Source organism: Gastrolobium bilobum, unplaced genomic scaffold (genome assembly GCF_033153095.1).
Source record: "Gastrolobium bilobum isolate Gb01-03AN ecotype WA unplaced genomic scaffold, APGP_CSIRO_Gbil_v1 utg1846, whole genome shotgun sequence".
Taxonomy (NCBI): domain Eukaryota; kingdom Viridiplantae; phylum Streptophyta; class Magnoliopsida; order Fabales; family Fabaceae; genus Gastrolobium; species Gastrolobium bilobum.
The window spans coordinates 145,070-167,590 of record NW_026897931.1 but is presented as its reverse complement, the minus strand read 5'-3'; the positions used below and the strand labels follow the sequence as shown (position 1 = coordinate 167,590).

General features: G+C 34.3%; 3 protein-coding genes across 3 annotated transcripts; 2 read left to right on the top strand and 1 right to left on the bottom strand.

The window, feature by feature from the left end:
- Positions 1–2,012: 2,012 nt before the first annotated feature.
- LOC133311514 (uncharacterized) lies at positions 2,013–6,090 on the bottom strand. Its single transcript, XM_061512570.1, has 7 exons — positions 5,925–6,090; positions 5,643–5,794; positions 5,448–5,557; positions 5,279–5,364; positions 4,487–4,591; positions 4,216–4,396; positions 2,013–2,385 (listed from the first exon to the last, which is right to left on the bottom strand). Exons 1-6 carry the CDS (start codon positions 6,032–6,034, stop codon positions 4,261–4,263), a joined length of 699 nt encoding a protein of 232 aa, XP_061368554.1. The 5' UTR covers positions 6,035–6,090; the 3' UTR covers positions 2,013–2,385; positions 4,216–4,260.
- A 2,214-nt stretch (positions 6,091–8,304) lies between these two features.
- Positions 8,305–11,883, top strand: LOC133311528 (TPR repeat-containing protein ZIP4). The gene is made up of 5 exons (XM_061512583.1): positions 8,305–9,638; positions 9,878–10,067; positions 10,165–10,197; positions 10,454–11,071; positions 11,260–11,883. The coding sequence occupies exons 1-5, from the start codon at positions 8,305–8,307 to the stop codon at positions 11,881–11,883; spliced, it is 2,799 nt and encodes a 932-aa protein (XP_061368567.1).
- Positions 11,884–13,757: 1,874 nt separating this feature from the next.
- Positions 13,758–20,989, top strand: LOC133311511 (rhodanese-like domain-containing protein 4A, chloroplastic). The gene is made up of 4 exons (XM_061512568.1): positions 13,758–14,491; positions 15,564–15,666; positions 15,999–16,250; positions 20,699–20,989. The coding sequence occupies exons 1-4, from the start codon at positions 13,791–13,793 to the stop codon at positions 20,747–20,749; spliced, it is 1,107 nt and encodes a 368-aa protein (XP_061368552.1). The 5' UTR covers positions 13,758–13,790; the 3' UTR covers positions 20,750–20,989.
- Positions 20,990–22,521: the final 1,532 nt, after the last annotated feature.

Genomic DNA, 22,521 nt, shown 5'->3' with positions numbered 1-22,521 from the left:
GTCTCAATGGTATATATATGTAAATGTGCAGCCATGTGTAGTAAAGTCTTGACTTTTGATAATACTTCTATCAAGATCAATACTTAGTAATGAATTTGATGGTTAAATGCCAAGAACAATTAATCCATGGATGGAATTGATGGTATGGTTTCCTAGGTGGATGAAGAGTGTCTATGCCCTTGGAAGAGGTCAAAGACACCAACCGGAAGACTTCAAATTCGAGTTTAGCACGCTAAGGACAAAATCTCTCTCTTTGAGAGTGCTACAGGGTGCTGGAAGGTGCTTAAGCTAGCTTAGAAGTTAGAAAAAGACCCACTCGAGCGTGCTATAGCATGCTTGAGGTCCCTAGCACGCGCTAAGTCAAGGATCACCCAAATTGAAGGGGCTACATGCTATAAGGCGTTATAGCACTGTAAATGCAAGGTAAGTACCTGTTATATGCACTACAACGAGCTATTGAGCGTTGCGCATTACTCAGACGCAAAATTAGAGGGAGAGCACGCTAAAGCGCACTTGTGGGTGCTAAAGGGCGTTAAGCCAGTCTCCTTAATCTAACTTTTACCCCTCTAAGCTTATGTGGGCCACTATTACGGGGTTATAGTCTCATCTAAGATACTTTTAATCAAAGTAATCTTAGTAATTAAGGAATTAAATGTTAATGAACATGAATCGAATTTGTTTGAAAAAGGAAAAAAATTATTCACAATTTTGTTATCATTCATTTTAGGGAAATACAACAATAATGTTGTAGGATAGAGTAAACGTTTCCAGCAGAGACAATAATGAGGACAGAGAAAATAAATTGAGGAGTGAGAAAAATAAATTGGTGGACCCCACCAGTTTATTGTGTCTGCAGAAAATGTTATTTTTGTCCTGTGACATGTTATACATAAAGTCCTTCATTTTATTCCACAATCTTACAAACTTAAGATTACTTTAATTTTAGTTGTGTTTGATGTAATATTTAAGTTAATACACCGAATGTACAAGAGATTTACATGTTTTGATAAGTGCTCCAAAAAAAAAGAGGGGGGGGGGGGGGGGTGTGGAGTTTATTGAATTAATTGCTTTTAGCATATTTTAAAATTTCATTTCACACGGCATAAACAAAAAGTATAACTGGAAACTGGCAAATATAAAAGTTAGGAGGGTGGCTTAAAAAGAACATTGTTTGGACAAAAAAAAAAAAGGGCAGGACAAATATTTTCGAGTGTTTCTTTCGGTAAAGGATGCGGGACCTAAATTAAGCTTTTACCTAAAGCTTTTTCGTGTAGAATTAAATAAAAAAAAAACTTTTCTCTTGTAGAAGCTTTTGTTTTAATGCTTATCCTGAGCTTTTAAATAAAAAAGCTTGGATTTCATTTTAGGGGTCCCCTCCTCCCCATAAAGGGACGTAGCCTGTTTACTAAAAAAGAAAAAAAGGGACGTACCCTTCACGCACGAGCACTTTTATAAATCAAAAACCAAAATCACCACCTAATGAGATTCAGCTCTCCTCTAAAGTGGAGAGAGTATACTTTAAAAGATAAAATATGAAATTATTATCATTAATTGAACAGGTAAATTTAAGCAATTTCACAATTTATTATACATGTACATATATTTTATCACAATCTCAATCGTTAAATAAACTATTATATCTCTACATTTAACTCTTTCAAGTACACTTCTTATTATCTTTGTTAGCTCTTCACTCACATTCTTGTAAAGATGTGCTCTTGTTGCCGTCCAAAGTCCAAACTAACATAAGTTCATCAACATTATGACTGGAAATCCAAATAACAATCATATTTCCTGTAGAAGAAATTGACAAACTACGACGAATTTGTGACTTCATATGCTCCGAAATATACATAAAAGGACACCAGATTTAAGGAGAGAAGGGCTATCGACATCTATCTAGTCAAATTGTCACACAAAAAAGCTTTATAATAATCTACAAAGCTTTATAATCATCTGATATGATCAAACCAAGAAAAATAGGCAAACTTTTCAAACTTTTAAGTTACTAATTCACCATTCTTGCTATCCTTTATAAATAAGGGCCTCAGTAATATACATGGATATTTCTCACTAAAGAATTCAAGCTGTTAATAACAGGAAAATACAGCAACCCCTCAATTTCTAAACTAAAAATGCACCAAGACTTTGTATCAAAAAAGAAAAAGAACAAAAGGCCCCATTGCTTCTCATATCACAGAGTAAACATACAACAAGCAAGGTTCCTCAAGTTACCATCTTACACATTCTGAAAGAAGTGTGACCTAATGAAACAACTAGTGCACCTATGTCCCTGGCAACTTTGAGAATCCTTCCAGAAATCCAAAGGCAAATGCATCCCCCCATCAATGAAGACATGCCAATTTGTTTTCCCTGTCGGAAGTCCTTAAAAAAAATGTAATATACTTGACATTAGATGGCAAGTCCAAACTCTGCAACACATATACTTAGATACTTTGCATTTCCATTAATCGGATTATAGCCATTAATAACTCTCCAGAAAGATACTCTAAAGTTATACAAATGTAGATGCTGGAAATTTAAATTCAGTTAGAACTTAGAAGTATGAAAAAATTTGAATTTAGATAATTATCCAATCTTAAAAGCCTCATCTCGAGCTATGATTCAGATGCAACCAAGACTAAAATAAAAAATAGTGAGCACAAGAGACTCTAAAAATCAGTTTCAACAGCAATGCGAATTGTACAACACAGTAGTGTTTTATAATGAACCAAGTAATGTAACACCAAGGGGTGCACACAACATCAAATTGTGGCATGCATTATGTTGAACATTAAACATATTTTACTTGGGTTCAATTTTTTTCAATATTACAACGTTAGCCTAATCATAAAAAGAAAAAATAGTTTACATTGTAATATTAAAAAAAATAATATACACTTCCAAAAAATGAAGAAGGACCGTTTTTAGACCTTAAGACAACAAAGAAATAGAAAACATATCTACATCTATCTATAACACTAACATTATATATAGAAGGGGAATGCTAACTTCCTTACCCTTGTGTCCTCCACGCTTTAACTTAGACCCATAAAACCATCCTCTTTCATTCTAAAACACTTAAAACTGAGATATCCTCTTATAAACACAAATTTCCATGTTCATTTAAGGCATCCTATGAATTTTGTCTTTACCCTCACTTTTCTCTTCACTGCAAATTCCTAATGGGTATGAAATATCTCATCCATGCATTTTTAATTAGGGACCACCGCCGTTGCATAATGGGTTTTGTTGATTAAAGATGATATCTTTACTTGATCTGCTAATTTATACTTTTCATGTATTTCAGCATTATATAAATAAAATCCCCAAGTGAAGTGGCGACTGCAGCCCTGGATAAGTAACTAAAGAGTCATTCTATCTCTAGTATAATTAACTGCTCCAGCCATGTCTGTCCTTAATTGGTTCAAACATGTTTAAAAAGAGTTTGATGCTGACTTTTATTATTTTTTTCTCTAGAAAAGAAGATATAAGGGCAAGCCTTGGAGCATTGGTAAAGTTATTCCTCTATATACGAATATAGAAAACATCTTTGCGAAAATGCAAGGATGATGCTGAGTACAATTGACTCTCACCCTTGTCCTCACCAAGTTGGGGAGCCTAGTACACCGGGATTTGCCCTTCTCTAAAAGAAGACATATTTAATATTAAGATTTTTTTCATTCTAAAGTCTTTGATTAAAACAAAGCTGCTGTGCAGTGTTTGCAACCCTTTGGTGCACCTGGTTGGAGTAGAATGCTCACAACTTTAATGTTGTCTCTTTACCCCTAAATTAGTTATGAGATCAGATATATTTTCTGGCTTCTGTTTTGTTTTCTTCCAAGGGGGGATCTATTTCAGGCGGAGAGTGAGTAGCCTTCACTCATTCTTGAGTTTTTTCTTGTTCCTTGTATTTATTTTTCGCTGTTTTGGAGGAAATATTATTCTACACATGTTGTTATTTCTTCCTTTCACCCTAATGACGTGAAAGTTGTCCTAGTGAGTATACTGGAGTCAGACATTCATTGAATATAAACACGATTCCTTTCTTTTAGTGTTGAGTGTTGAAGCTTTTAAATCTCAGACATATGAAAACAAAAGTTATATTGTCAAAAACTTAATGCAGAAACATAGTCACTGAACTGGACATCATCATCTTCATCAAATTTCTACGCATTTGTTATATAATACTTTTGTTAAAAATAGAAAACATACCTGTGAATATAAATTGCATTACAAAATAATATTCTGATGCTACATTCAAGATTCCTCTCTGATTTTTTGCTTCTTTGAATTTTTTATTTTTTGGACAGTGACCAAGGTTGACGGATTCCCATCTGCAGCATCTTTCTCCAGCATTTTTTGTTCTCCCTCACTTTCTCTCTTCTTTGCACTCCTGTACAGTTTTCTAAGACATCTAAGCACAAATATATATACTTTAAAAAGTATTCTTTTGATCCCATGAATAGGGTCAGAAGAGAAAAACCTGTCAGTATGGGAAACAACTTCCAAGTTCTTATCCAACCAATAAATGCTGCCCGTGTGATCTGGAATCAAGGATCCATACACATGAAGTATTTCCTCATCAAAACTGCAAAAATTTATCATAAAAATTAATCATGAGATGAAACATTGAACTCATAACCCTTATGAGTTTAAAACTTTTCCAGGGTCATTGTAAAACTAATTTATACTATCAATAAACAAGATGGTAGTAGTGTCCACTTTAATTAGTTCAATAAAATGGCTCCACAAATGCATAACCATACAAGCAATAAGTCTAATCTGAGCATAACTACGAAGATGATTTCATTTAAAATGTTTTCCAATAAGTTCAGATACAGCTAACGATACAGTTGTAAACAGTTATTACTCATTACTTACTAGATACTACTCACACAAATGTGTAGAAGGTGTTTCTTCATTGTGTCAATTAAGATAAGCAGCGCTTCCCATCTTAAGGGATGGTTAACTTAACACAGATATCTAAATTTCAAGAAACAATATTATTATTATTATTATGGACATCCTGGTATTATAGAGCTCCCGCTATATGCAGGGTTCAGAGAAGGGCTAGACCCATTTGTGTGAGTCAATAGTAAGCAGCCTTACCTTGCATTTGCAAGAGGCTAATTACATGAATTGAACCTATGAACTCCATACCGTCGTGCCAAGGCTCCCCTTCAAATTTAAAGACACAATCAATTCCAAAAAAATTGAGCCGTAGAGTGAAGATTAGAGAAAAGAAACAGAGGAAGTAATCTAAGAGTACAATCACCTCTTGACCAAAAACCGGATCATGGTTCCAACCTTTATCAAATGTCGCTTGTGAGAGTTGCTGGCATAAACATCTTGGTCATGTTTCTACAAGAAATCACGCAGCAACAACAGTTATATTCATAAATTGGACAGTAGCAACTATTGAACAATTCTTGTGAGGCACTCACATTTTTGTACACAAACTCTTTCCTAATGTCTTTCTCAGATATAATCGCAGAAGAAAAACCAAGCACCACAACATGAATGGACTCTTGTGTAAGTTTAACTACTTTCCCTTCTGAAAGCAACAAAATATAATTAAAAATTAACAATTTTTTTTTTTTTTTAATTTTTCTCAACCAAATAACAAGAAAAATAGTTACCTAAAAGCATATCTGGCTTGGGAGAAAAAAGTAACAAATTAACCTTTAGTTTAACACCGAAATAAGGATGAACACCGGGAAGTATCTTTGCGCACTTGTCCAATGAGTTCACATCGTAAGCCAAGACGACGCCGTCGAAGGCTTCGCTGAACCTGCAAGCAAGCATAATCACGTTGTTGATGAGATGTTGAAACGGTGACGTTTTTGATGACATTTGAAAATCTGGAAGTAATTGAAGCTAAGATATAGTGGAATAGTAGTGAATGGCGTATGAAAACGCACTTGAAAAGCAAAGAGCTCAGTTCACGGAGAACGGCTTGGGAAACTTGTTTGCTTTTAGAAGGATGAACGTATACAACTAAATTAGCATTTGAGACCTTCAACCCTTCCATTCGCGATTGTAGAGAGAGAGAGATGATGATGATGATGCTCCAGGTTTCGTATATAGAGCGAGAGAGGCACTCTGTAACAATGGCGGAATTAGGTTTTCCTTCTATATTTTTTTAACAACGTCTGGAAGTACCAAAATACCCTCTAACAACCTTTTGATCAAGAGAAAATGGAATTTGTAAATGGGGTTATATTTCTATTATTTCACATTACAGAAGTTAAATTCCTACACACACAAAATCGAAATGGGTCTCATCTCTATTTTTTCTCTTTTCTCTTGTTTTGTGGGTCCCATCTATAATATTGTAATTTGTCTCTGCTACATGAGATAATTCTCTCATGTAGCATAGTAAAATGATTTCCCTTGTAAATATTAAAGGCACCAAATCATATTTAAAATCTAAAAGTGGGGTAAGTAAATCATATCATAATTACACGCGATTAATTTTCTTATGTAATTGGAGATATGTTCTCTTATGTGTAGATATAAATAAAGTGGAGTCCATTGATTTAAAAAAAAATGCACATTTTTTCTATATGAGTGCAGTATAAGAGATCAATCTCACGTAAAAGTATGATTTCTCTAATTATATATATATATATATATATATATATATATATATATATAGGGTTTCGATTTTCTCATGCGGTAGGAGAAAATTTTCTCATGTTATAGACACATCTTATGTGGGGTCCACATCTATTAAAAAAATAAAAAAAAATAAAAATAAATATTGCACGAAAATCGAAGGGTCACTAGTAGGAAAAAACAACTCTCCTACGACATGAGAAAATGTTTTCCCATATATATATATATATATATATATATATATATATCAAAAATCAATTTTTCTGCTAAAGAGAAAAATTATATCTCATGTAGCATAAACAAAATTATAAGTGAGATCTACCCACAAAAGGAGAGGGGAAAAACACAGGTGAGATATAATTTTATTATGTATGTAACTCTTCGATAGATATATATATATATATATATATATATATATATATATATATAAAAGGAGAGATATTCTTATTACTAAAAATTTTTACTCCCAACTCATTACATATCTAATCACCATTAGATCAACAATTTTTTTTTTCCAAAACTTTTTAGCATTCTCTCTCTTTGATCCAACGATGATTAGATAGGTAGTAAGTTAGTAGTTAAAAATTTTGGTAATGTTATCAAAAAAAAAAAAAAAAATTTTGGTAGTAAGAATATCTTCCCAATATACATATATACATATATATATATATATATATATATGTATATATATATATATATATATATATATATATATATAAGCTGCCGGAGATAACTTTATCTCCGGCAATAAATCATAACCATACAAAGATGGATCAATGGTGATAAAAGAAGAGAGAAAAAAAGATAATCATAACCATTCAAAGATGAATAAATTAATATAAAGAAATAAATAAATAAAACGACGTTGTTTTGAGGTGGTAGGAGATAAACTCATCTCAAGTTGCCGGAGAAATATTTTTTCCAATATATATATATATATATATATATATATATATATATATTACAAAAATGAGTGAGGATATTTTAACTATCAAAAATTCTTACTACTAACTTACTACCTATCATATCACCATTGGATCAAAGAGGGATAATGTTAAAAAACTTTTAGAAAGAGAGAAAATGTTAATCGAATGATGATTAGATAGGTAGTAAGTTGATAGTAAAAAATTTTGGTAGTTAGAATATTCCTGCTCAACAAAAATAATGTTGCATAACAAATTTATGTTATGCTGAAAAAAAAAAGTCCATTATTTTAACTATCAATAAAATTTTGCATCATCGTATGCATGTGCAGGATTGGGAAATTGTTTTCGTGCAACATCAAGAAATAATTCCCCTGTATATATTAGGGGCTTTGCATATTTTATTTAACATGAAATTAATTTTTTTTTTGCATATACATAACTTAGATGGATCCCACCATAAAATAAAAAAAATATTAATATGAGAAAATGATTCTCCTATTAAAAGAGAAAGTGTTTTTCCATATATTGTATAGTTAAATTCTAATTGAATTAAGATAAAAAATATTTTATAAGCATTAACATTTTAATAAGTGTAAATAACAGAACTTTTAATTTATGAAATTCGGTAAATTTAGTTTAACTATTATATTTATTTTTTAATTTTCATATAATTTAATTGGAAATTTTTCACTAAAACATAATTTTTACCAAAGGCGATAAAGAAAAACCAGTCTTTACAAATTTCCCGCCAAACAAAATGAGAATTGCTGAGATATCCTCGCCGGAGCTCCGGCGAATTAACCGAGATGTAGAGGCTCCCCATCGTCTCCTCTCTCAAATCGAGGTAACTGTCAAGCAACTTGAATCCCACTCCGCCGACAAACCTCCACCGGGGACCGTCGCCGCCGATCTCCGGCAATGCCTGACTCAGCTGGGTCAACTTGCTCCGTTTTCCAACTCCCTGAAGCTTCAGATTTGGAAGCTCAGCTACCGCCTCTGGAACGCCTGCGTCGACATTTCCAACACCACATCCATACGCTGCTCCTCCGTCACCGTTGCCGCAGACGAAAACCAAGCCGAACTTCGGCACATTACCGCCGACCTCCTCTCTATCGCCGGCGAAGTTGCCGGTGTCCCCTCTCCTGCGATCAAATCGTTATCGTTCTACTACAAGACCGGTCTGATATGGCACAATCTCCAGAAATTCGATCTGGCTAACAAATGCTTCGAGCGAGCCACGGATCTGGTCTCCAAGCTCGACATTGCTTCAATCTCCGACGCCGGAGAGCGAAAACTGTTGCTGGATCTAAACCTGGCTCGATCCCGAACCGCATGGGAGGCTCGGGACCAGAACCTCGCAGTGGCGCTGTTGAACAGAAGCAAGAGCTTGCTCTTTGGTTCATGCGAGCACTACAAAGAGCTCGCGAAGCAGTTCATGGCGTTCGGCAAAAGCTCGTTGTCAAAGTGCAGCGAAGACTCTAATCGCGATTTGAGCGAAGCGTTGAAGCTGATGAACGAGGCGTTGGAGAATTGCGAGAAGGGATTCGGTGTGGCGAGAACACGGGAAGATAAGGTGGAGATCAGAGGGTTGAGGTGGAAGGTGTTGAGATTCATCGCCGCGATACATTTGCAGAAGGAGGAATTTGAGAGTGTGATTAAGTGTGTGAAGGTTCTGAGAGATTCTGCTGATGGTGGTGATGATCATCCGAGCCTTTCGGTGTTGGCTATGAAAGCTTGGTTAGGGTTGGGGAGGCATGTTGAAGCGGAGAGGGAATTGAGGGGAATGGTGATCGACCGAGGGATTCCGGAAGGAGTTTGGGTGTCGGCAGTGGAGGCGTATTATGCTGCGGCGGGGACGGCGGGGGCGGAGACTGCCAAAGGGGTGTTTTTAGGGCTGTTGGGGAGGTGCCATATTAGTGCCGGTGCGGCGGTGAGGGTGGCGCACAGGGTGATCGGTGGTGGTGGTGAAGGAGCAAGAGTAAGGGCCAAAGTGGTTGCTGAGCTTGTGTCTGATGAAAGGGTGTTGGCGCTCTTTGCTGGTAAGGAAGCTGCTAAGGATAAGGTGGCAATGCATTCTGTTCTCTGGAATTGGTATAACTCTTTGATCCATTCCTAATCTGTTTCTTCTGCTAGCTGTGTAGTTGCGTACATTTGAATATGGTTTGTGCCTTTTACAGTGTGACATTGTGGGGTGGTGTGTCTTGAACAGTTAAACTTCAAATTCAGGACTGTTTATGTATTATGATGTGCTGCAAGATTATTATTGATTTGAATACATGATTTATGTCCAAATGAACCCGCTGATCTCAATACTTATGTGTGATTTTCAGCGGTGCTGATAATTTTCAATCAAAAGATTATGAGACCAGTGCAGAACTTTTTGAAAAATCAATGCTGTATATTTCATATGATACAGAGAACAGGGTACTTCGAGCCAAGGGCTTCAGAGTTTTGTGTCTCTGCCACCTTGGTCTCTTGCAGTTGGATCGTGCTCAGGAATACATCAATGAGGCTGAAAAGGTATTGTTGTTGACAATTAGAATTTTGAATTTGTTGCATTAATTTTCACTCAAATATGAAATATGAGTATATTATCCATGCTATTCCATCTCTGCAGCTTGAGCCCAACATTGTCTGTGCTTTTCTGAAGGTACCATCTCTCTCTCTCTGTCCGTGTTTGTTGGTGCTTCTGTATAAATATGTATCCATAAATATAGGTGGCCTAAAACAGCAGACAAATTTATAATGCTTTCCGATATGTTTGGATCCTACGAAGACTCTACATTTGATTTCCTATGTCATGCTTTAAGCTGGTTACGGCTTACAACTAAACCCACGTGCTTCTCATAAGGATAACGTTTGTAATTGGAATGACATGAGAACTTATCTCATTTGTTTTAACCCAGTTCAAAATTTATCTCCAAAAGAATGACCACCAAGGAGCTACTTCTCAAATTGAAGCGATGACAACGTGCCTTGACTTTCAACCAGATTTTCTCTCACTTTCAGCCCATGAAGCTGTTGCTTGCCATGCTCTACCTGTTGCTGTTGCCTCCTTATCAAGTATGCTAAACTTCTATGCTTCAGGAAAGTCCATGTCAACAGCAGAAGTAACAGTTCTGCGCACCTTGTTGACAGTCCTCTCTCAAGAACAGGGTAATGAGCAGCAAGTTCTCAAATTCCTAAAACATGCCCATACACGAGCAACTGAGCTTGGTCCTGATTACTTCTTTGGGAAAGAGGAGGTTGGAAGACGGGAGCGGAATTGGTTTGCTGTGACTTCATGGAACTTTGGTACAAAAACAGGGCAGGATAAGAACTTTGAATTGTCTGTTGAGTTCTTAAGACTGGCATCAGATTTTTATGCCCTAGTTGAAGGGTCTGATAATGAGAACAATGTCATGGTTTGTAAATCGTTAACACTTTCTGCATCTTCGATGATAGCTTTAGAATTTCAAAGGAAGACAGCTTTGTCAGAAACTGAAGTCAAGCAAGCTGTACATTTGCTAGATAGAGCGGGACAGGTATGAAAATGTTGTTTTCTTCATTACGTGGTGCTTGACGCATCAATCTTTTGCAAATGGGTCAAGTTGACTAGATACATAAAATAAGATGCATCATAGTATCAAAAGTAATTCCTGTAGGAGTGTAGGTTATATTTTAATTTTGAGTTCTGCTGAATATTTACTTGCTCCCTGTTATGTGGATGCAGATGCTAAAGTCAATTTCAGCTGGGAACTCTGTTAATGATGACCAAATTAACACCATTGAACCTGACCTTTTCTTCATATACACTTTCTGTGCTTATGATATACAAGGCAGGCTGAATGACTTAGGATCACAACTCCTCAGTGTGAGAAGTTTTGCCAGTTCAAAGGCTTGCAAACCCCAGTACCTCCTTCAAATAGGTCTCTCTGCCTCACAGGGACCACGGTCTAATCACGAAGTAGCCACCTTTGCTCTAAACGAGTGCCTCTCATCTTTCCTCTCATCACCAGTTCCAGATTATCAAAATGTTGCTCTTGTTGTTCGCAAGCTTATAGCCATTGCCAGCATTCACAAGGGTGATAAAGATGATGATTTTGTATATGGCATGTACAAGCAAGCCTACGGGATTATGGTTGGTTTGAAGGAAGATGAGTATCCAATTGAAGAAGGAAAGTGGCTTGCCATGACTGCCTGGAACCGAGCAGCAGTGCCAGTGAGATTGGGTCAAATTGAAGTGGGCAAAAAATGGATGACCATAGGCTTAGACATTGCAAAGCATGTTCCAGGCATGGAAGCTTACAAAGCATGCATGGAAGATCTACTAAACAGTTTGGAAAAAAAACCTTGATCAGCATATATCTCAAATCCGGTTTCTAGCAGGTACAAAATCCATACATCTTGTACAGGAAAGAAGTCATAATAATGTAGAAAATATCTGGTGTTGAATTTAGCATTGATCCTGTAAGGTTTATTAGAGCAGGTTTTAACTACAGCAATTCTATTTTAAGAATTAATAAGAATTATGAATACCATTACTGCAAAATTCAGTGAGTGAAGAATGAAGATTATATAAGTTTATCGTTTGATCCGCACTTCATCCTTTAAGCAACAACAACAACAATTACTGACTCTTTATTTTGAATAACTGAACTAACTTAAATAGAAAAATTCTTAAGTTCTTTTAAAATAAGATTTTTTTAATGGCGTATTTTTTTTAATTATATAAATTATTAGTATTTTTTTTAACTATATGATGCTTATTGAAGGAGAGAAACCTCACCATGAATTTTTTTTATATGAAATAAAAAAAAAATTGTAGTATATAAAAAAAGAGCAACTGTAGTACAACTGCACCACCCTTCAATTCAATTTGGGCTGCGGGCAATCCGAATACCACATTTATTATTGTGAAAAGCTCCTAAAAATCCTACAATATAGCGTTACATAACTCTTTTGTTTTACCGACTTTAACCAATTGATAAACTAGTAAATTAGCTCTCTTTTAATTGCAACTATCATCGTTCCAAGAAAATTACTATGATAAATCATAATATTAGCAATTAGTAAATACAAAATAAATTATCCATCTTTAAAAGATTGGTTTGTTAAGTCACTATGATTGATTTGTTAAGTCAACTATCACTTCACTCAAAATTTTTAAATAAATTTTTTATAAATATAACTTTTCATATATATATATATATATATATATATATATATATATATATATGGGAAAAGTGTTAAAAGGACACACACTTATATCCTTTTAAGAGAGATAAAGGAACAAGTTATGAGGGAGAGAAAGTGAAGGAAAAATTTTGTAATTTAAAATTTAAAAAAATACACTTCATTCATCTAATAGGATCATCTTTTTAAATGACAAACATTAAATCCTATATATATATATATATATATATATATATATATATATAAACTCATAGTGTTTCCATCCTATATGATGAGATTGATCCCTTTGCGGCTTGGAGTGAAAATGTTTTCACCAACGACCCCAAAGTACTTATTATAGGAATCGAACCCATAACTTCATCCCCCACCAACCAGAGTCTAACTCTTGAGCTACAATATACTTATCAATTGAACTATACCTTCAGGATTATGTGTTATATTTTTTGATATATAAATTAAGAGATAAGATATTATACCTACATTTTTTCATATCAATTCTATCTATTTATCTCCGATCAAAATTTTAATTAATTTACTTTCACACTCTCCTCTTAAAATTCTAATGTATGTTATCAAAAAATAAAATAAATTCTAATGTAATGGTAGGAAGAATAAGCATAAAAAAAAAAAAGTTAAACGATACGATATTGTGACACCCAAGTTATGTTACACCCATGTGACACCCAGTCAATCTCACCGTTAGATCGCTTATATTAATCCATTATTTTCATCTTTGTATGGTCATGATTTCCTAAATTTAATATTTTATATTTATTTCTACCTTTGTATAATTATGATTTCCCATATTCAATGCTTTCACTTTAAATTTTGGAAATCATGACCTTACAAAGATGGAAATAAATATAACCGTTGGATCAACATAAACAATCTAACGGTGAGATTGACTGAGTGTCACATGAGTGTAACATAACTTAGATGTCACAATATCCTATCCCTAAACATAATACACTATCGCATAATTTATAAATACCTAGATAAGAATAAGATGTATTTCTCGATCCTTTTTCAGAGTACCTTTAGTGAGGTGTATGCATTTCGCACCCTCTCATGGATTCACTTTCTCCACTCCTCTCTTCTTATCCTTTCCCTAACAAAAACCACACCAAAACCCAGAAACTCCATTCCTTCAAACTCTTCTCTCTTCTCTCAAACCATAACCCATCACTCTCTACAATCCTATCTTCTGCATCTTCTCAACAACCCCATTTTCCCTTCACCAAGAAAAACACACTTTCTGCAGCACCCCAAACACATTCCTCTAACTCACTTCAAAACCTTCTCTTAGCAAGTTCTTGTTTTTCATTTACAATGATTGACATCTTCACTCCATTTTCATGCCTTGCTGTTGAAGCCACAGCTCCCACTTTGGTTGAGTCATATGCAGGCAAAATCAACTTGGAATCGATTCTGGTTTCAATTGATGACTTTTTCAATCGATACCCATTTTTCGTTGCTGGGTGTACCTTCATTTGGATGGTTGTTATCCCTCTGACAGAAGAGTATTTCAAGAAATACAAGTTTATTTCAGCCATTGATGCATTCAGGAAGCTCCGGGATGACCCTGATTCTCAGCTCTTGGATATAAGGGACAGGAAGGGCGTGAGGTTTCTGGGGTCTCCCAATTTGAAGATTTTGAAGAAGGAAGTGGTGCAGGTTGAGTTCACTGATGAAAATGAAGATGGGTTTGTGAAGAAGGTGTTGGAGAGATTCAAGGACGCGCCAAACACTGTTATCTGTGTTTTGGATAGGTAAGTAGAAAGAAATTGTATTGCAGCAATTTATAGGAACTTATTCTGTATGAAATTGAATTTTGAATCATGTGTAAATGAAGTAGATAAAGGAAACTAAATAAAAATTATTAATCATGGACAGAAACTAAATAAAAAAAAAAGGATAAAATTTTGCATTTTTAAGTTTAGAACGAAAATGGAAAAAGTCTCTGATCATTTAGAAGATATTACGGGTTGTTTAATTTGGCATATGCTGGAATAACACTAGTATTTCCAATAGAAGTCCCTTTTGTTTTGTAGAGCTGCTAAGTGACATTAAGTCATAGTGATAAGATATGCTTTATATGTTTACCCACCAAAATTTAAAATGAGAATATAAGATATTAAAAAAAAAGAAAAAAAAAGAATGAGCAAAATGAAGCTTGAAGAAATGACAACTAAATGAAGTTATTTAACTAATTAATTGACATTTTGTTTGTGTTTGGCTTTTCTCATATTGGGATACAATAAATGTCTCAACAAATTTTAGTATTGGAATTTGAATAAGATACAGCGTCTATTGTTTCTATTCTAAGTTATGGGGAGTGGGGATACAATTTGGAGAGATAATATTCCAGTTTTGTGACCGTTCTCTTGACTTGATTTTATTTGAATGTGAAATCTTTCTGCAGACTTTGCACATGATAGATAGCTTGTATTTGCCGTGATTTTTTCAAAATATTTCCCCCTTCTCATTCTTCAATATATCCTTGTGAAGGAATGAATAGAGGACTGATTCAAACTATGGTTATCTGGCTTGGAAAGTGCCTTGGAGATCTTTTGGTCAAAATTACCTCTGCAATTTTGCATTTTATTGTTTCTACAAGATGATTTGTTTTAATTATGGCTTTTGTTTGGACATTTCACCTATGTTGTCTCTTCAATTTTTACATTAACATTTTACTAAAGATTGGAAAAAAAATCTGTTTATAGTATTACTCTGACTTCTTTATAGGAGTCACATTGTTGATAGAAGTAATTTCATTTTCTTTAACCATACTGTACATGTCTACAAAATTCCTGACTTGTTTCTCTTTTGAGTGTAAGGTAGTTTTGACGGTAATTCTATGAAAGTTGCTGAGTTACTATTCAAGAATGGTTTCAAAGAGGCCTATGCAATCAAAGGTGGAGTTAGAGGCCAGAAAGGGTGGATAGTATGGCCTTTCTCTTCTCTTCTGCCTGTTATTTGTTTATCAGAAATCACTAAACTTCCATCCACATTCTATAAATATATTTCTTACCTTACAAAACTATTTATGTAAGTTGGCATTCTTCATTTTCTATCAAAGCACTTATGTAGCTATTAAAGATTCTTACTTTTTAGAGCATACAGAAAGTTCTAAATAAGGGATTCAAAAATGAAATTTTGGCAATTCATTTCCCACCCTTCATCTTGATGCCAACTGAGGAATGTATGTATCTGGTTGTGGAAAATCTATTTGAAGTAAGTTAATCGAGTTCATACGTTGAACCTTTGTGGTTGCAGGCTATACAGGATACTCTTTTGCCCCCTTCTGTGCATATATACAGAAGGAAAAAGACTAAAGCTTCACAACAACTCACTACAAATGGAAATGGAGCCATTCCGCAAAATGCTAGCAATAATGAGAGTGCCTTATCCCCAGATACCCCTGAAAATGGAAACCAAAAGACAGACAATGGTCATGTGAAAAGGTCTGTAGAGTCTGTTCCCGAAGTGAAAATTGGTTCAGTAGCTTCCTCCTCTCCCTATCCCAATGTATGTTATCCTCAACTCTCTCTCCCTCTTTCATTGTGTCCCTTAATGTTCTAAAAATGCATGCTTAAAAATTTAAGTTAGAACCATCAATTAGTCATAATGTTGATTGCTGAGATTTGCAACTTGAAAATTTTACCTCATTGCAATCATTCTGCCCATCTGTAAATTTGCATGAAATTATTGCTGCAGTAAAAGTGTATGATCATATTTTGGTTCACACATGACATCAATGTTTTGGCCATATTAACCATTCAAACTTACTAGAGCTGCACATACATTTTTCATTGGTTTCAGAGATACATCCATAAATATACACACTTTGGTATGGTTTGTTTGTCTTGAATATATCAGGTTAGCATAAATTCACCCTTGACGCACGAGCGATATCTTTAATGCTCTAGATTTTGCATTATTTGTTTCAGTCTGTTTTGTTTTCATTTTAATCTGTTTTCTAAATAATTAGTTGTCACATGACAAGAGGAACATGTGACATTTTAATGAGGCTGGACCTTAAGGTTATTTTGGGCTTTGGATGATTGGACTGTGTCTAGTAATTTGTAAATAATCCTACAGGTTGTGTTCAGCATCTTTCAGCTATATTATAAAAATTTAAAATTTGAGAGGTTTCTAAACCTTAGATTAACTCTTATTATTTTTCCACTTTAATTTATCTTATTTCCCAAATTTTATCATTACATTGCTGTTTATCATCTTCTACTGTATAAAGAACCAATTCAACCCAAAAGCTTAAGTTATTGGGTGAGGCTACATTAATGATTTTATATATCTTAACACGTCCCCTCACACGAGAGCCCACTGGGCTTGAAGGGTGGACAATGCACAGGCCCACCTACCTGTGCGAAGAAAGAAATTCCATTAGGAAAAAAGTGGAGGACGGTGAGGATCGAACCCGGTACACTGAGGCTCTGATACCATGTAAAGAACCAATTCAACCCAAAATCTTAAGGTGTTGTGTGAGGGCCTTTTTAATGTTTTATATTTTATTCTCTAACACACCCCCTCACGCAAGAGCCCTTTGGGCTTGAAGCGTGGATATGGCACAAGCTCATTATTGGTCTGCCTTGTGCTGCACAAGTCCATCTTTTGGTCTGCCTCGCGGCGAGGCTCGAATCTGGGACGCGAGGCTCTGATACGATGTAAAGAACCAATTCAACCCAAAAGCTTAAGCTGGCGGGGGCTTTTTAATGGTTTATATTATACTCTAACAGAAGCCAAAGTAGAAAAAAGGTAAAATGGGTTTAGAGGTCACACCTAGGAGGCAATACAGTTCTTGCTTACAACATAATTGTAAACTGACTACGATTGGACAATAAACAAATATATACCAACAGATAAAAGGAAATTTACAAGATCAATAAAAATCATAAATCAACCCAAATTAAGTAATAATGTCCACAATAAAATAAACTTAAGTCCAACAATGACTAAAGATCATAAAGTCAACAAACTACTACGAAACTAAAAATTAGAGAAAACAAAATATACCAGCATCTTGCTGAAACCTAAATCATAAACTATTCCAATCTCATTACAACATAAACCATAAATATGAGACCAAACAACAAAACAAACCATAATTCATTGTTTCACACAAATAAACCAATTGCAAGGTTCATTCAGTATATAAAGAATCATTTCAATCCAAAAGCTTAAGCTATTGGGTGAGGATACATTAATGATTTTATATAATCTTGTAAAGAACCAATTCAACCCAAAAGCTTAAGCTGTTGGGTGAGGCTACATCAATGGTTTTATATATCTCAACACGCCCCCTCACACAAGAGCCCACTGGACTTGAAGGGTGGACAATGCACAGGCCCACCTACCTGTGCGAAGAAAGAAATTCCACTTGAAAGAAAGTGGGGGGCGATGAGGATCGAACCCGGGACACAAGGCTCTGATACCATGTAAAGAACCAATTCAACCCAAAAGCTTAAGCTGTTGGGTGAGGCTACATCAATGGTTTTATATATCTCAACAAATCTCAACACCCCCCCTCACACGAGAGCCCACTGGGCTTGAAGGGTGAACAATGCACAGGCCCACCTACCTGTGCGAACAAAGAAATTTCACTTGAAAGAAAGTGGGGGGCAGCGAGGATCGAACCTGGGACGCTATGTTTTGATACCATGTAAAGAACCAATTTAACTCAAAAGCTTAAGCTGGTGGATAAGGGCTTTTTAATGGTTTATATTATACTTTAACACGCCCCCTCACATGAGAGCCCACCGGGCTTGAAGGGTGGATAATGCACAGGCCCACCTACCTGTGCTAAGAAAATTCTACAAGAGAAAGTAGGGGGCGGTGAGGATCGAACTCGTGACCTCGTGGTCACGCAAGCTCTGATACCATGTTAAAGAACCAATTCAACCCAAAAGCTTAAGCTATTGGGTGAGGATACATTAATGGTTTTATATAATCTCAACAGCTTCTTTTCCTCTATTTATTTTCTGTCAATATTTCAAATAGCCAAATCTGTCCTGTGCCATACAGTTGTAAGGTGGACCCGGTATTGAAGAGAACAGTGCCTTAAAAACAACCAAAATTCTTAAATGTATGTCTCTGGTGATCTTTGGGAATATATCTGAGACTGTCCCATTCGGTACAGGGAGTGAGGAGGTACCTCCCGCCCCTGCCTCCACCTCGCATGGTGCCATGACTGCCATCCCTAAATGTATGTCTTCACCAAAGATTGCCTAGAAATATAGGAAAAAAAATTTGAGGAGCTGTCTGCTCTTGAAATAACTAATTCAATTGAGTTTGGCTATGCTTCAGCTAACCTTTCTTTCTTTCTTTTGGGTACAGTTAGCTACTTCATTATTCTTTTTTAGGCTGGATAATGACCTGACTTCCTTTCAATTGATGAAGTAATATCCTCATTGTTGTGGTAGAAGATGATAGACAATGGCTTTAATGATAGAAATTGGGAAGAGAAGTAGGATTTATTGAAATAGAATGATAATTAGACAGGTTCTATCGTTTAGAAACCTCTTAGGTCAGAAATTATAATAAGGCTGAAAGATGCTGAATACAAATCCTTAGGGTTATTAGCATTATACAGAATCCAGCCAAAATTTTCAGGGTCCAAATAACCATGGGCAGAACTACATATTTGCAGCCAAATATTTCAAAATTTCAAAAACTACCATTCGTTTTCAGTTTTATTTTTATGAAATATGATTTCAACCCTCTTAAAATATGAATTCTGCAACCCCCCTCAATGAGTTTTTTCTAGTTCATCCTCTGCATATAACTTAAGTGCATGACTGCATATTTGGTTGGAGGGTCTTATGAAAAATATTTGATTAATTGTGAAAAAGATACATCCAAATGAAGCCTCAGAGGCTTATATACACAGAACAAAAACTAAACTAAATGAAGTAAACTAACTCAACTAAGGTAATCTAACTGAGTTAAGTAACTAATCAGTAACTAAACAATAACAGAAAACTAACTAAGCTAACTAAGTCAGTTGTAACTGATACAGCTGTGGCTTTTAACTTAATCAGTTAAATGTAAGTCACGTGCGTTCCACTAAGTTGCAATTGCATCTGCAATATCCATTGCATCTGCATCATCAGTGGATGGTGTTAGAGGGAATGAAATGGAAATGATCATTTCCCATTTCATGTTTGGTTTGGTGATTGGAATAGGAATCAGAACTCTAATATTGTATGAATAGAAAAAATCGAAACAGAACAAACTGAAATAAATAACGTAAAAAACACAGCATTGATGAAGTTGCTCTTGGCGCCTGAAGGCTAATTTAGTAGCCTCCTTTTATGAATAAAATAAATCCTTGGAGGTCATCCTTGAAGGCTAAATCCTTTATATCAATTATAGAAAACCTTGTTGGATGTAAAAAGAAAAGAAAGGAATCATTGGCATGTTATTTATTTGTTTCTTTAGTTTTCTTTCTATTCTGATGCAAATTCACAAAGTTTAGGATTCACTTCATGTGTAGTTAATAGTTATGCAATATCTTTAAATTATGAGGAATCATACTTTTAAGATTGAAGTATTGAATCTTGATAGTAATTGTATCTTAAACAATCATATGCGAAGAACTATTGGTATCTCAAAGTGACGTCATTATGTAAATTTAAGAATGAATTAAATTTATCAGAATTCGAATGGACATGTACACTAGACCATAGATTTGTTTCCTTATAGAGACTCCAACTTTGCCTTTTCATTTGTGTTCTCTTTTATATATCCCGAATATAAAGAAAAAAATGGAAAATGACTATAAAAAACTGTAGTCGATTTTATTACTAAAATATTTGCTTGCACGATTTTAAAACATGAAACAGAGCCGTAGTGAACATCTATATTTTATTACTTAAATATTTGCGTGCCACTGCTTTCTTATATTTTAACTTTTTGGAATCGTTTCATCATTTTTTATTTTTTATTTTTTTTTGCAGTACCCAGATTTGAAGCCACCATCATCCCCAACTCCATCAAAGCCACAATAATGATGTGAAGAGAGAAATACAAATACACAATCTGGTGACTGTCAAATTGTTTAATTTCTAATATTACAATTATTCCTTCTTTCCTTTATGAGTTTATGTTGAGTTTTAGAGATATAATGCAAAGTACGTAACCATATACTGTGTAAACTGAATCAAGTAGTATTTGTTGTACCCCAGCCAAAAGACTTGGTTGCCAATGCAGTGATTGTAGCAAAATTTTAGCAGCAATGAGAAGTGAATTAGTTGAGCAAACTTTAGAAACTTGGGCAAATTATTTCTGCATTTGTGGTAGAAATATAATTTTTGTCACAGACACAAATATTTGAGAGAAAGCAACCATAAAAGAGAGAGAGAGACAGACCAACCATAAAAAAGAGGGAGAGACATTAATATAAAGCCCACTCTTATTTTGTGTCAGGCAGAAAAATAATTTCTGTCACAGATACAGAAATAATCTTCTGTTAAATAATAATACAAAATAGCATATGTTTATTTTCCTTGTTTTATATGGATATTAGTTGATCATTTACTATATTTGTATATATTGATAATAATTATGAAAATAAAGTAAAAGTTCAATTAAAGTATCAGTAATAATTGATTTGATTTAGATTAAATGACAAAATAATTTTTTGAATCTTATTTTAATACTGAAAATATAAATTCGAATTCGAATTATTTTTGGTTTTTTCTTTCATTTAACTTTCAACTCACATCTATTAATTACTTACTAGTAAAATTCAAATTAAGATGTTATATATAATAAGTTGGTTAAAGAAATTCAAAATGACATTTCTTATCAACTATATATAAAATTGACTGAATTTAAGGATAACATATTGCTAAATTAAGGATAATACATGTTACTCATATATTTCAATTTTTGTTCTTCACAATTTTACTTATACATATTTATTATATTTCAATTTTCGTTCTTCACAATTTTACTTATACATATTTATTAAATGAGTTTGGTGTTTGTTATTTTAAATGACATAACTTATGTCATTTTAAAAGAGAGATAGACACAAAAAATAAAAATTATGTGAGAGAGAAAGTGAGTGTTTTTTTTTAATTTAAATTTTAAATAAAAAAATTATTTTATGTCTATCTCTCTTAAAATAACATAATTTTATGTCATTTAAAATGATAAACATTTTTCCCTTATTAAATACATCAGTGTGTTACAAAACGCCGTTCGACGTGTTCAACTTTGATTGAAAATCATAACTATAGACTAAGGTTAAATAAAAATGAAATGGAAAATATTCTTTTAAAGTAAAAAAAGAGGCTTTTCCCTTTTGTTTACAAATAGTTAAAGTGGTTAAAATTTACAAAATAATATGTCATTGGTGAATATAATTCGTTCTAAAGTTTCAATTTTCTCCTAATCAAGAACGAAACAATAAAATCATCTGTCTTATGATTTGTCTAAGAACTAAACACATTTTTCTTTATCCAACCTTGACTTCATAATGGATTATTTCCGTTGATGACCATCTTTCCCCGGACTTTAAGGCATTTAGTACACTTTCGGCTTTCTTGTTTGTCATTTTTCCAAATTAAAAAGTGCTCCCATTTATTCTTTTTAAAAAGTGAAAAACATTTAATTAATGTGCAGTGTTTAAAGTAAAACCCAAAGTGTATTTTTGAAGAAATGGGAAAAGGACACCCTATCAAATTACAATTTTGGACACAAGCATGCAATTTCCTAAGATGACCCCTACTGATCTACATTATTATCATGGATTTCATAATACGGTTATTATCAT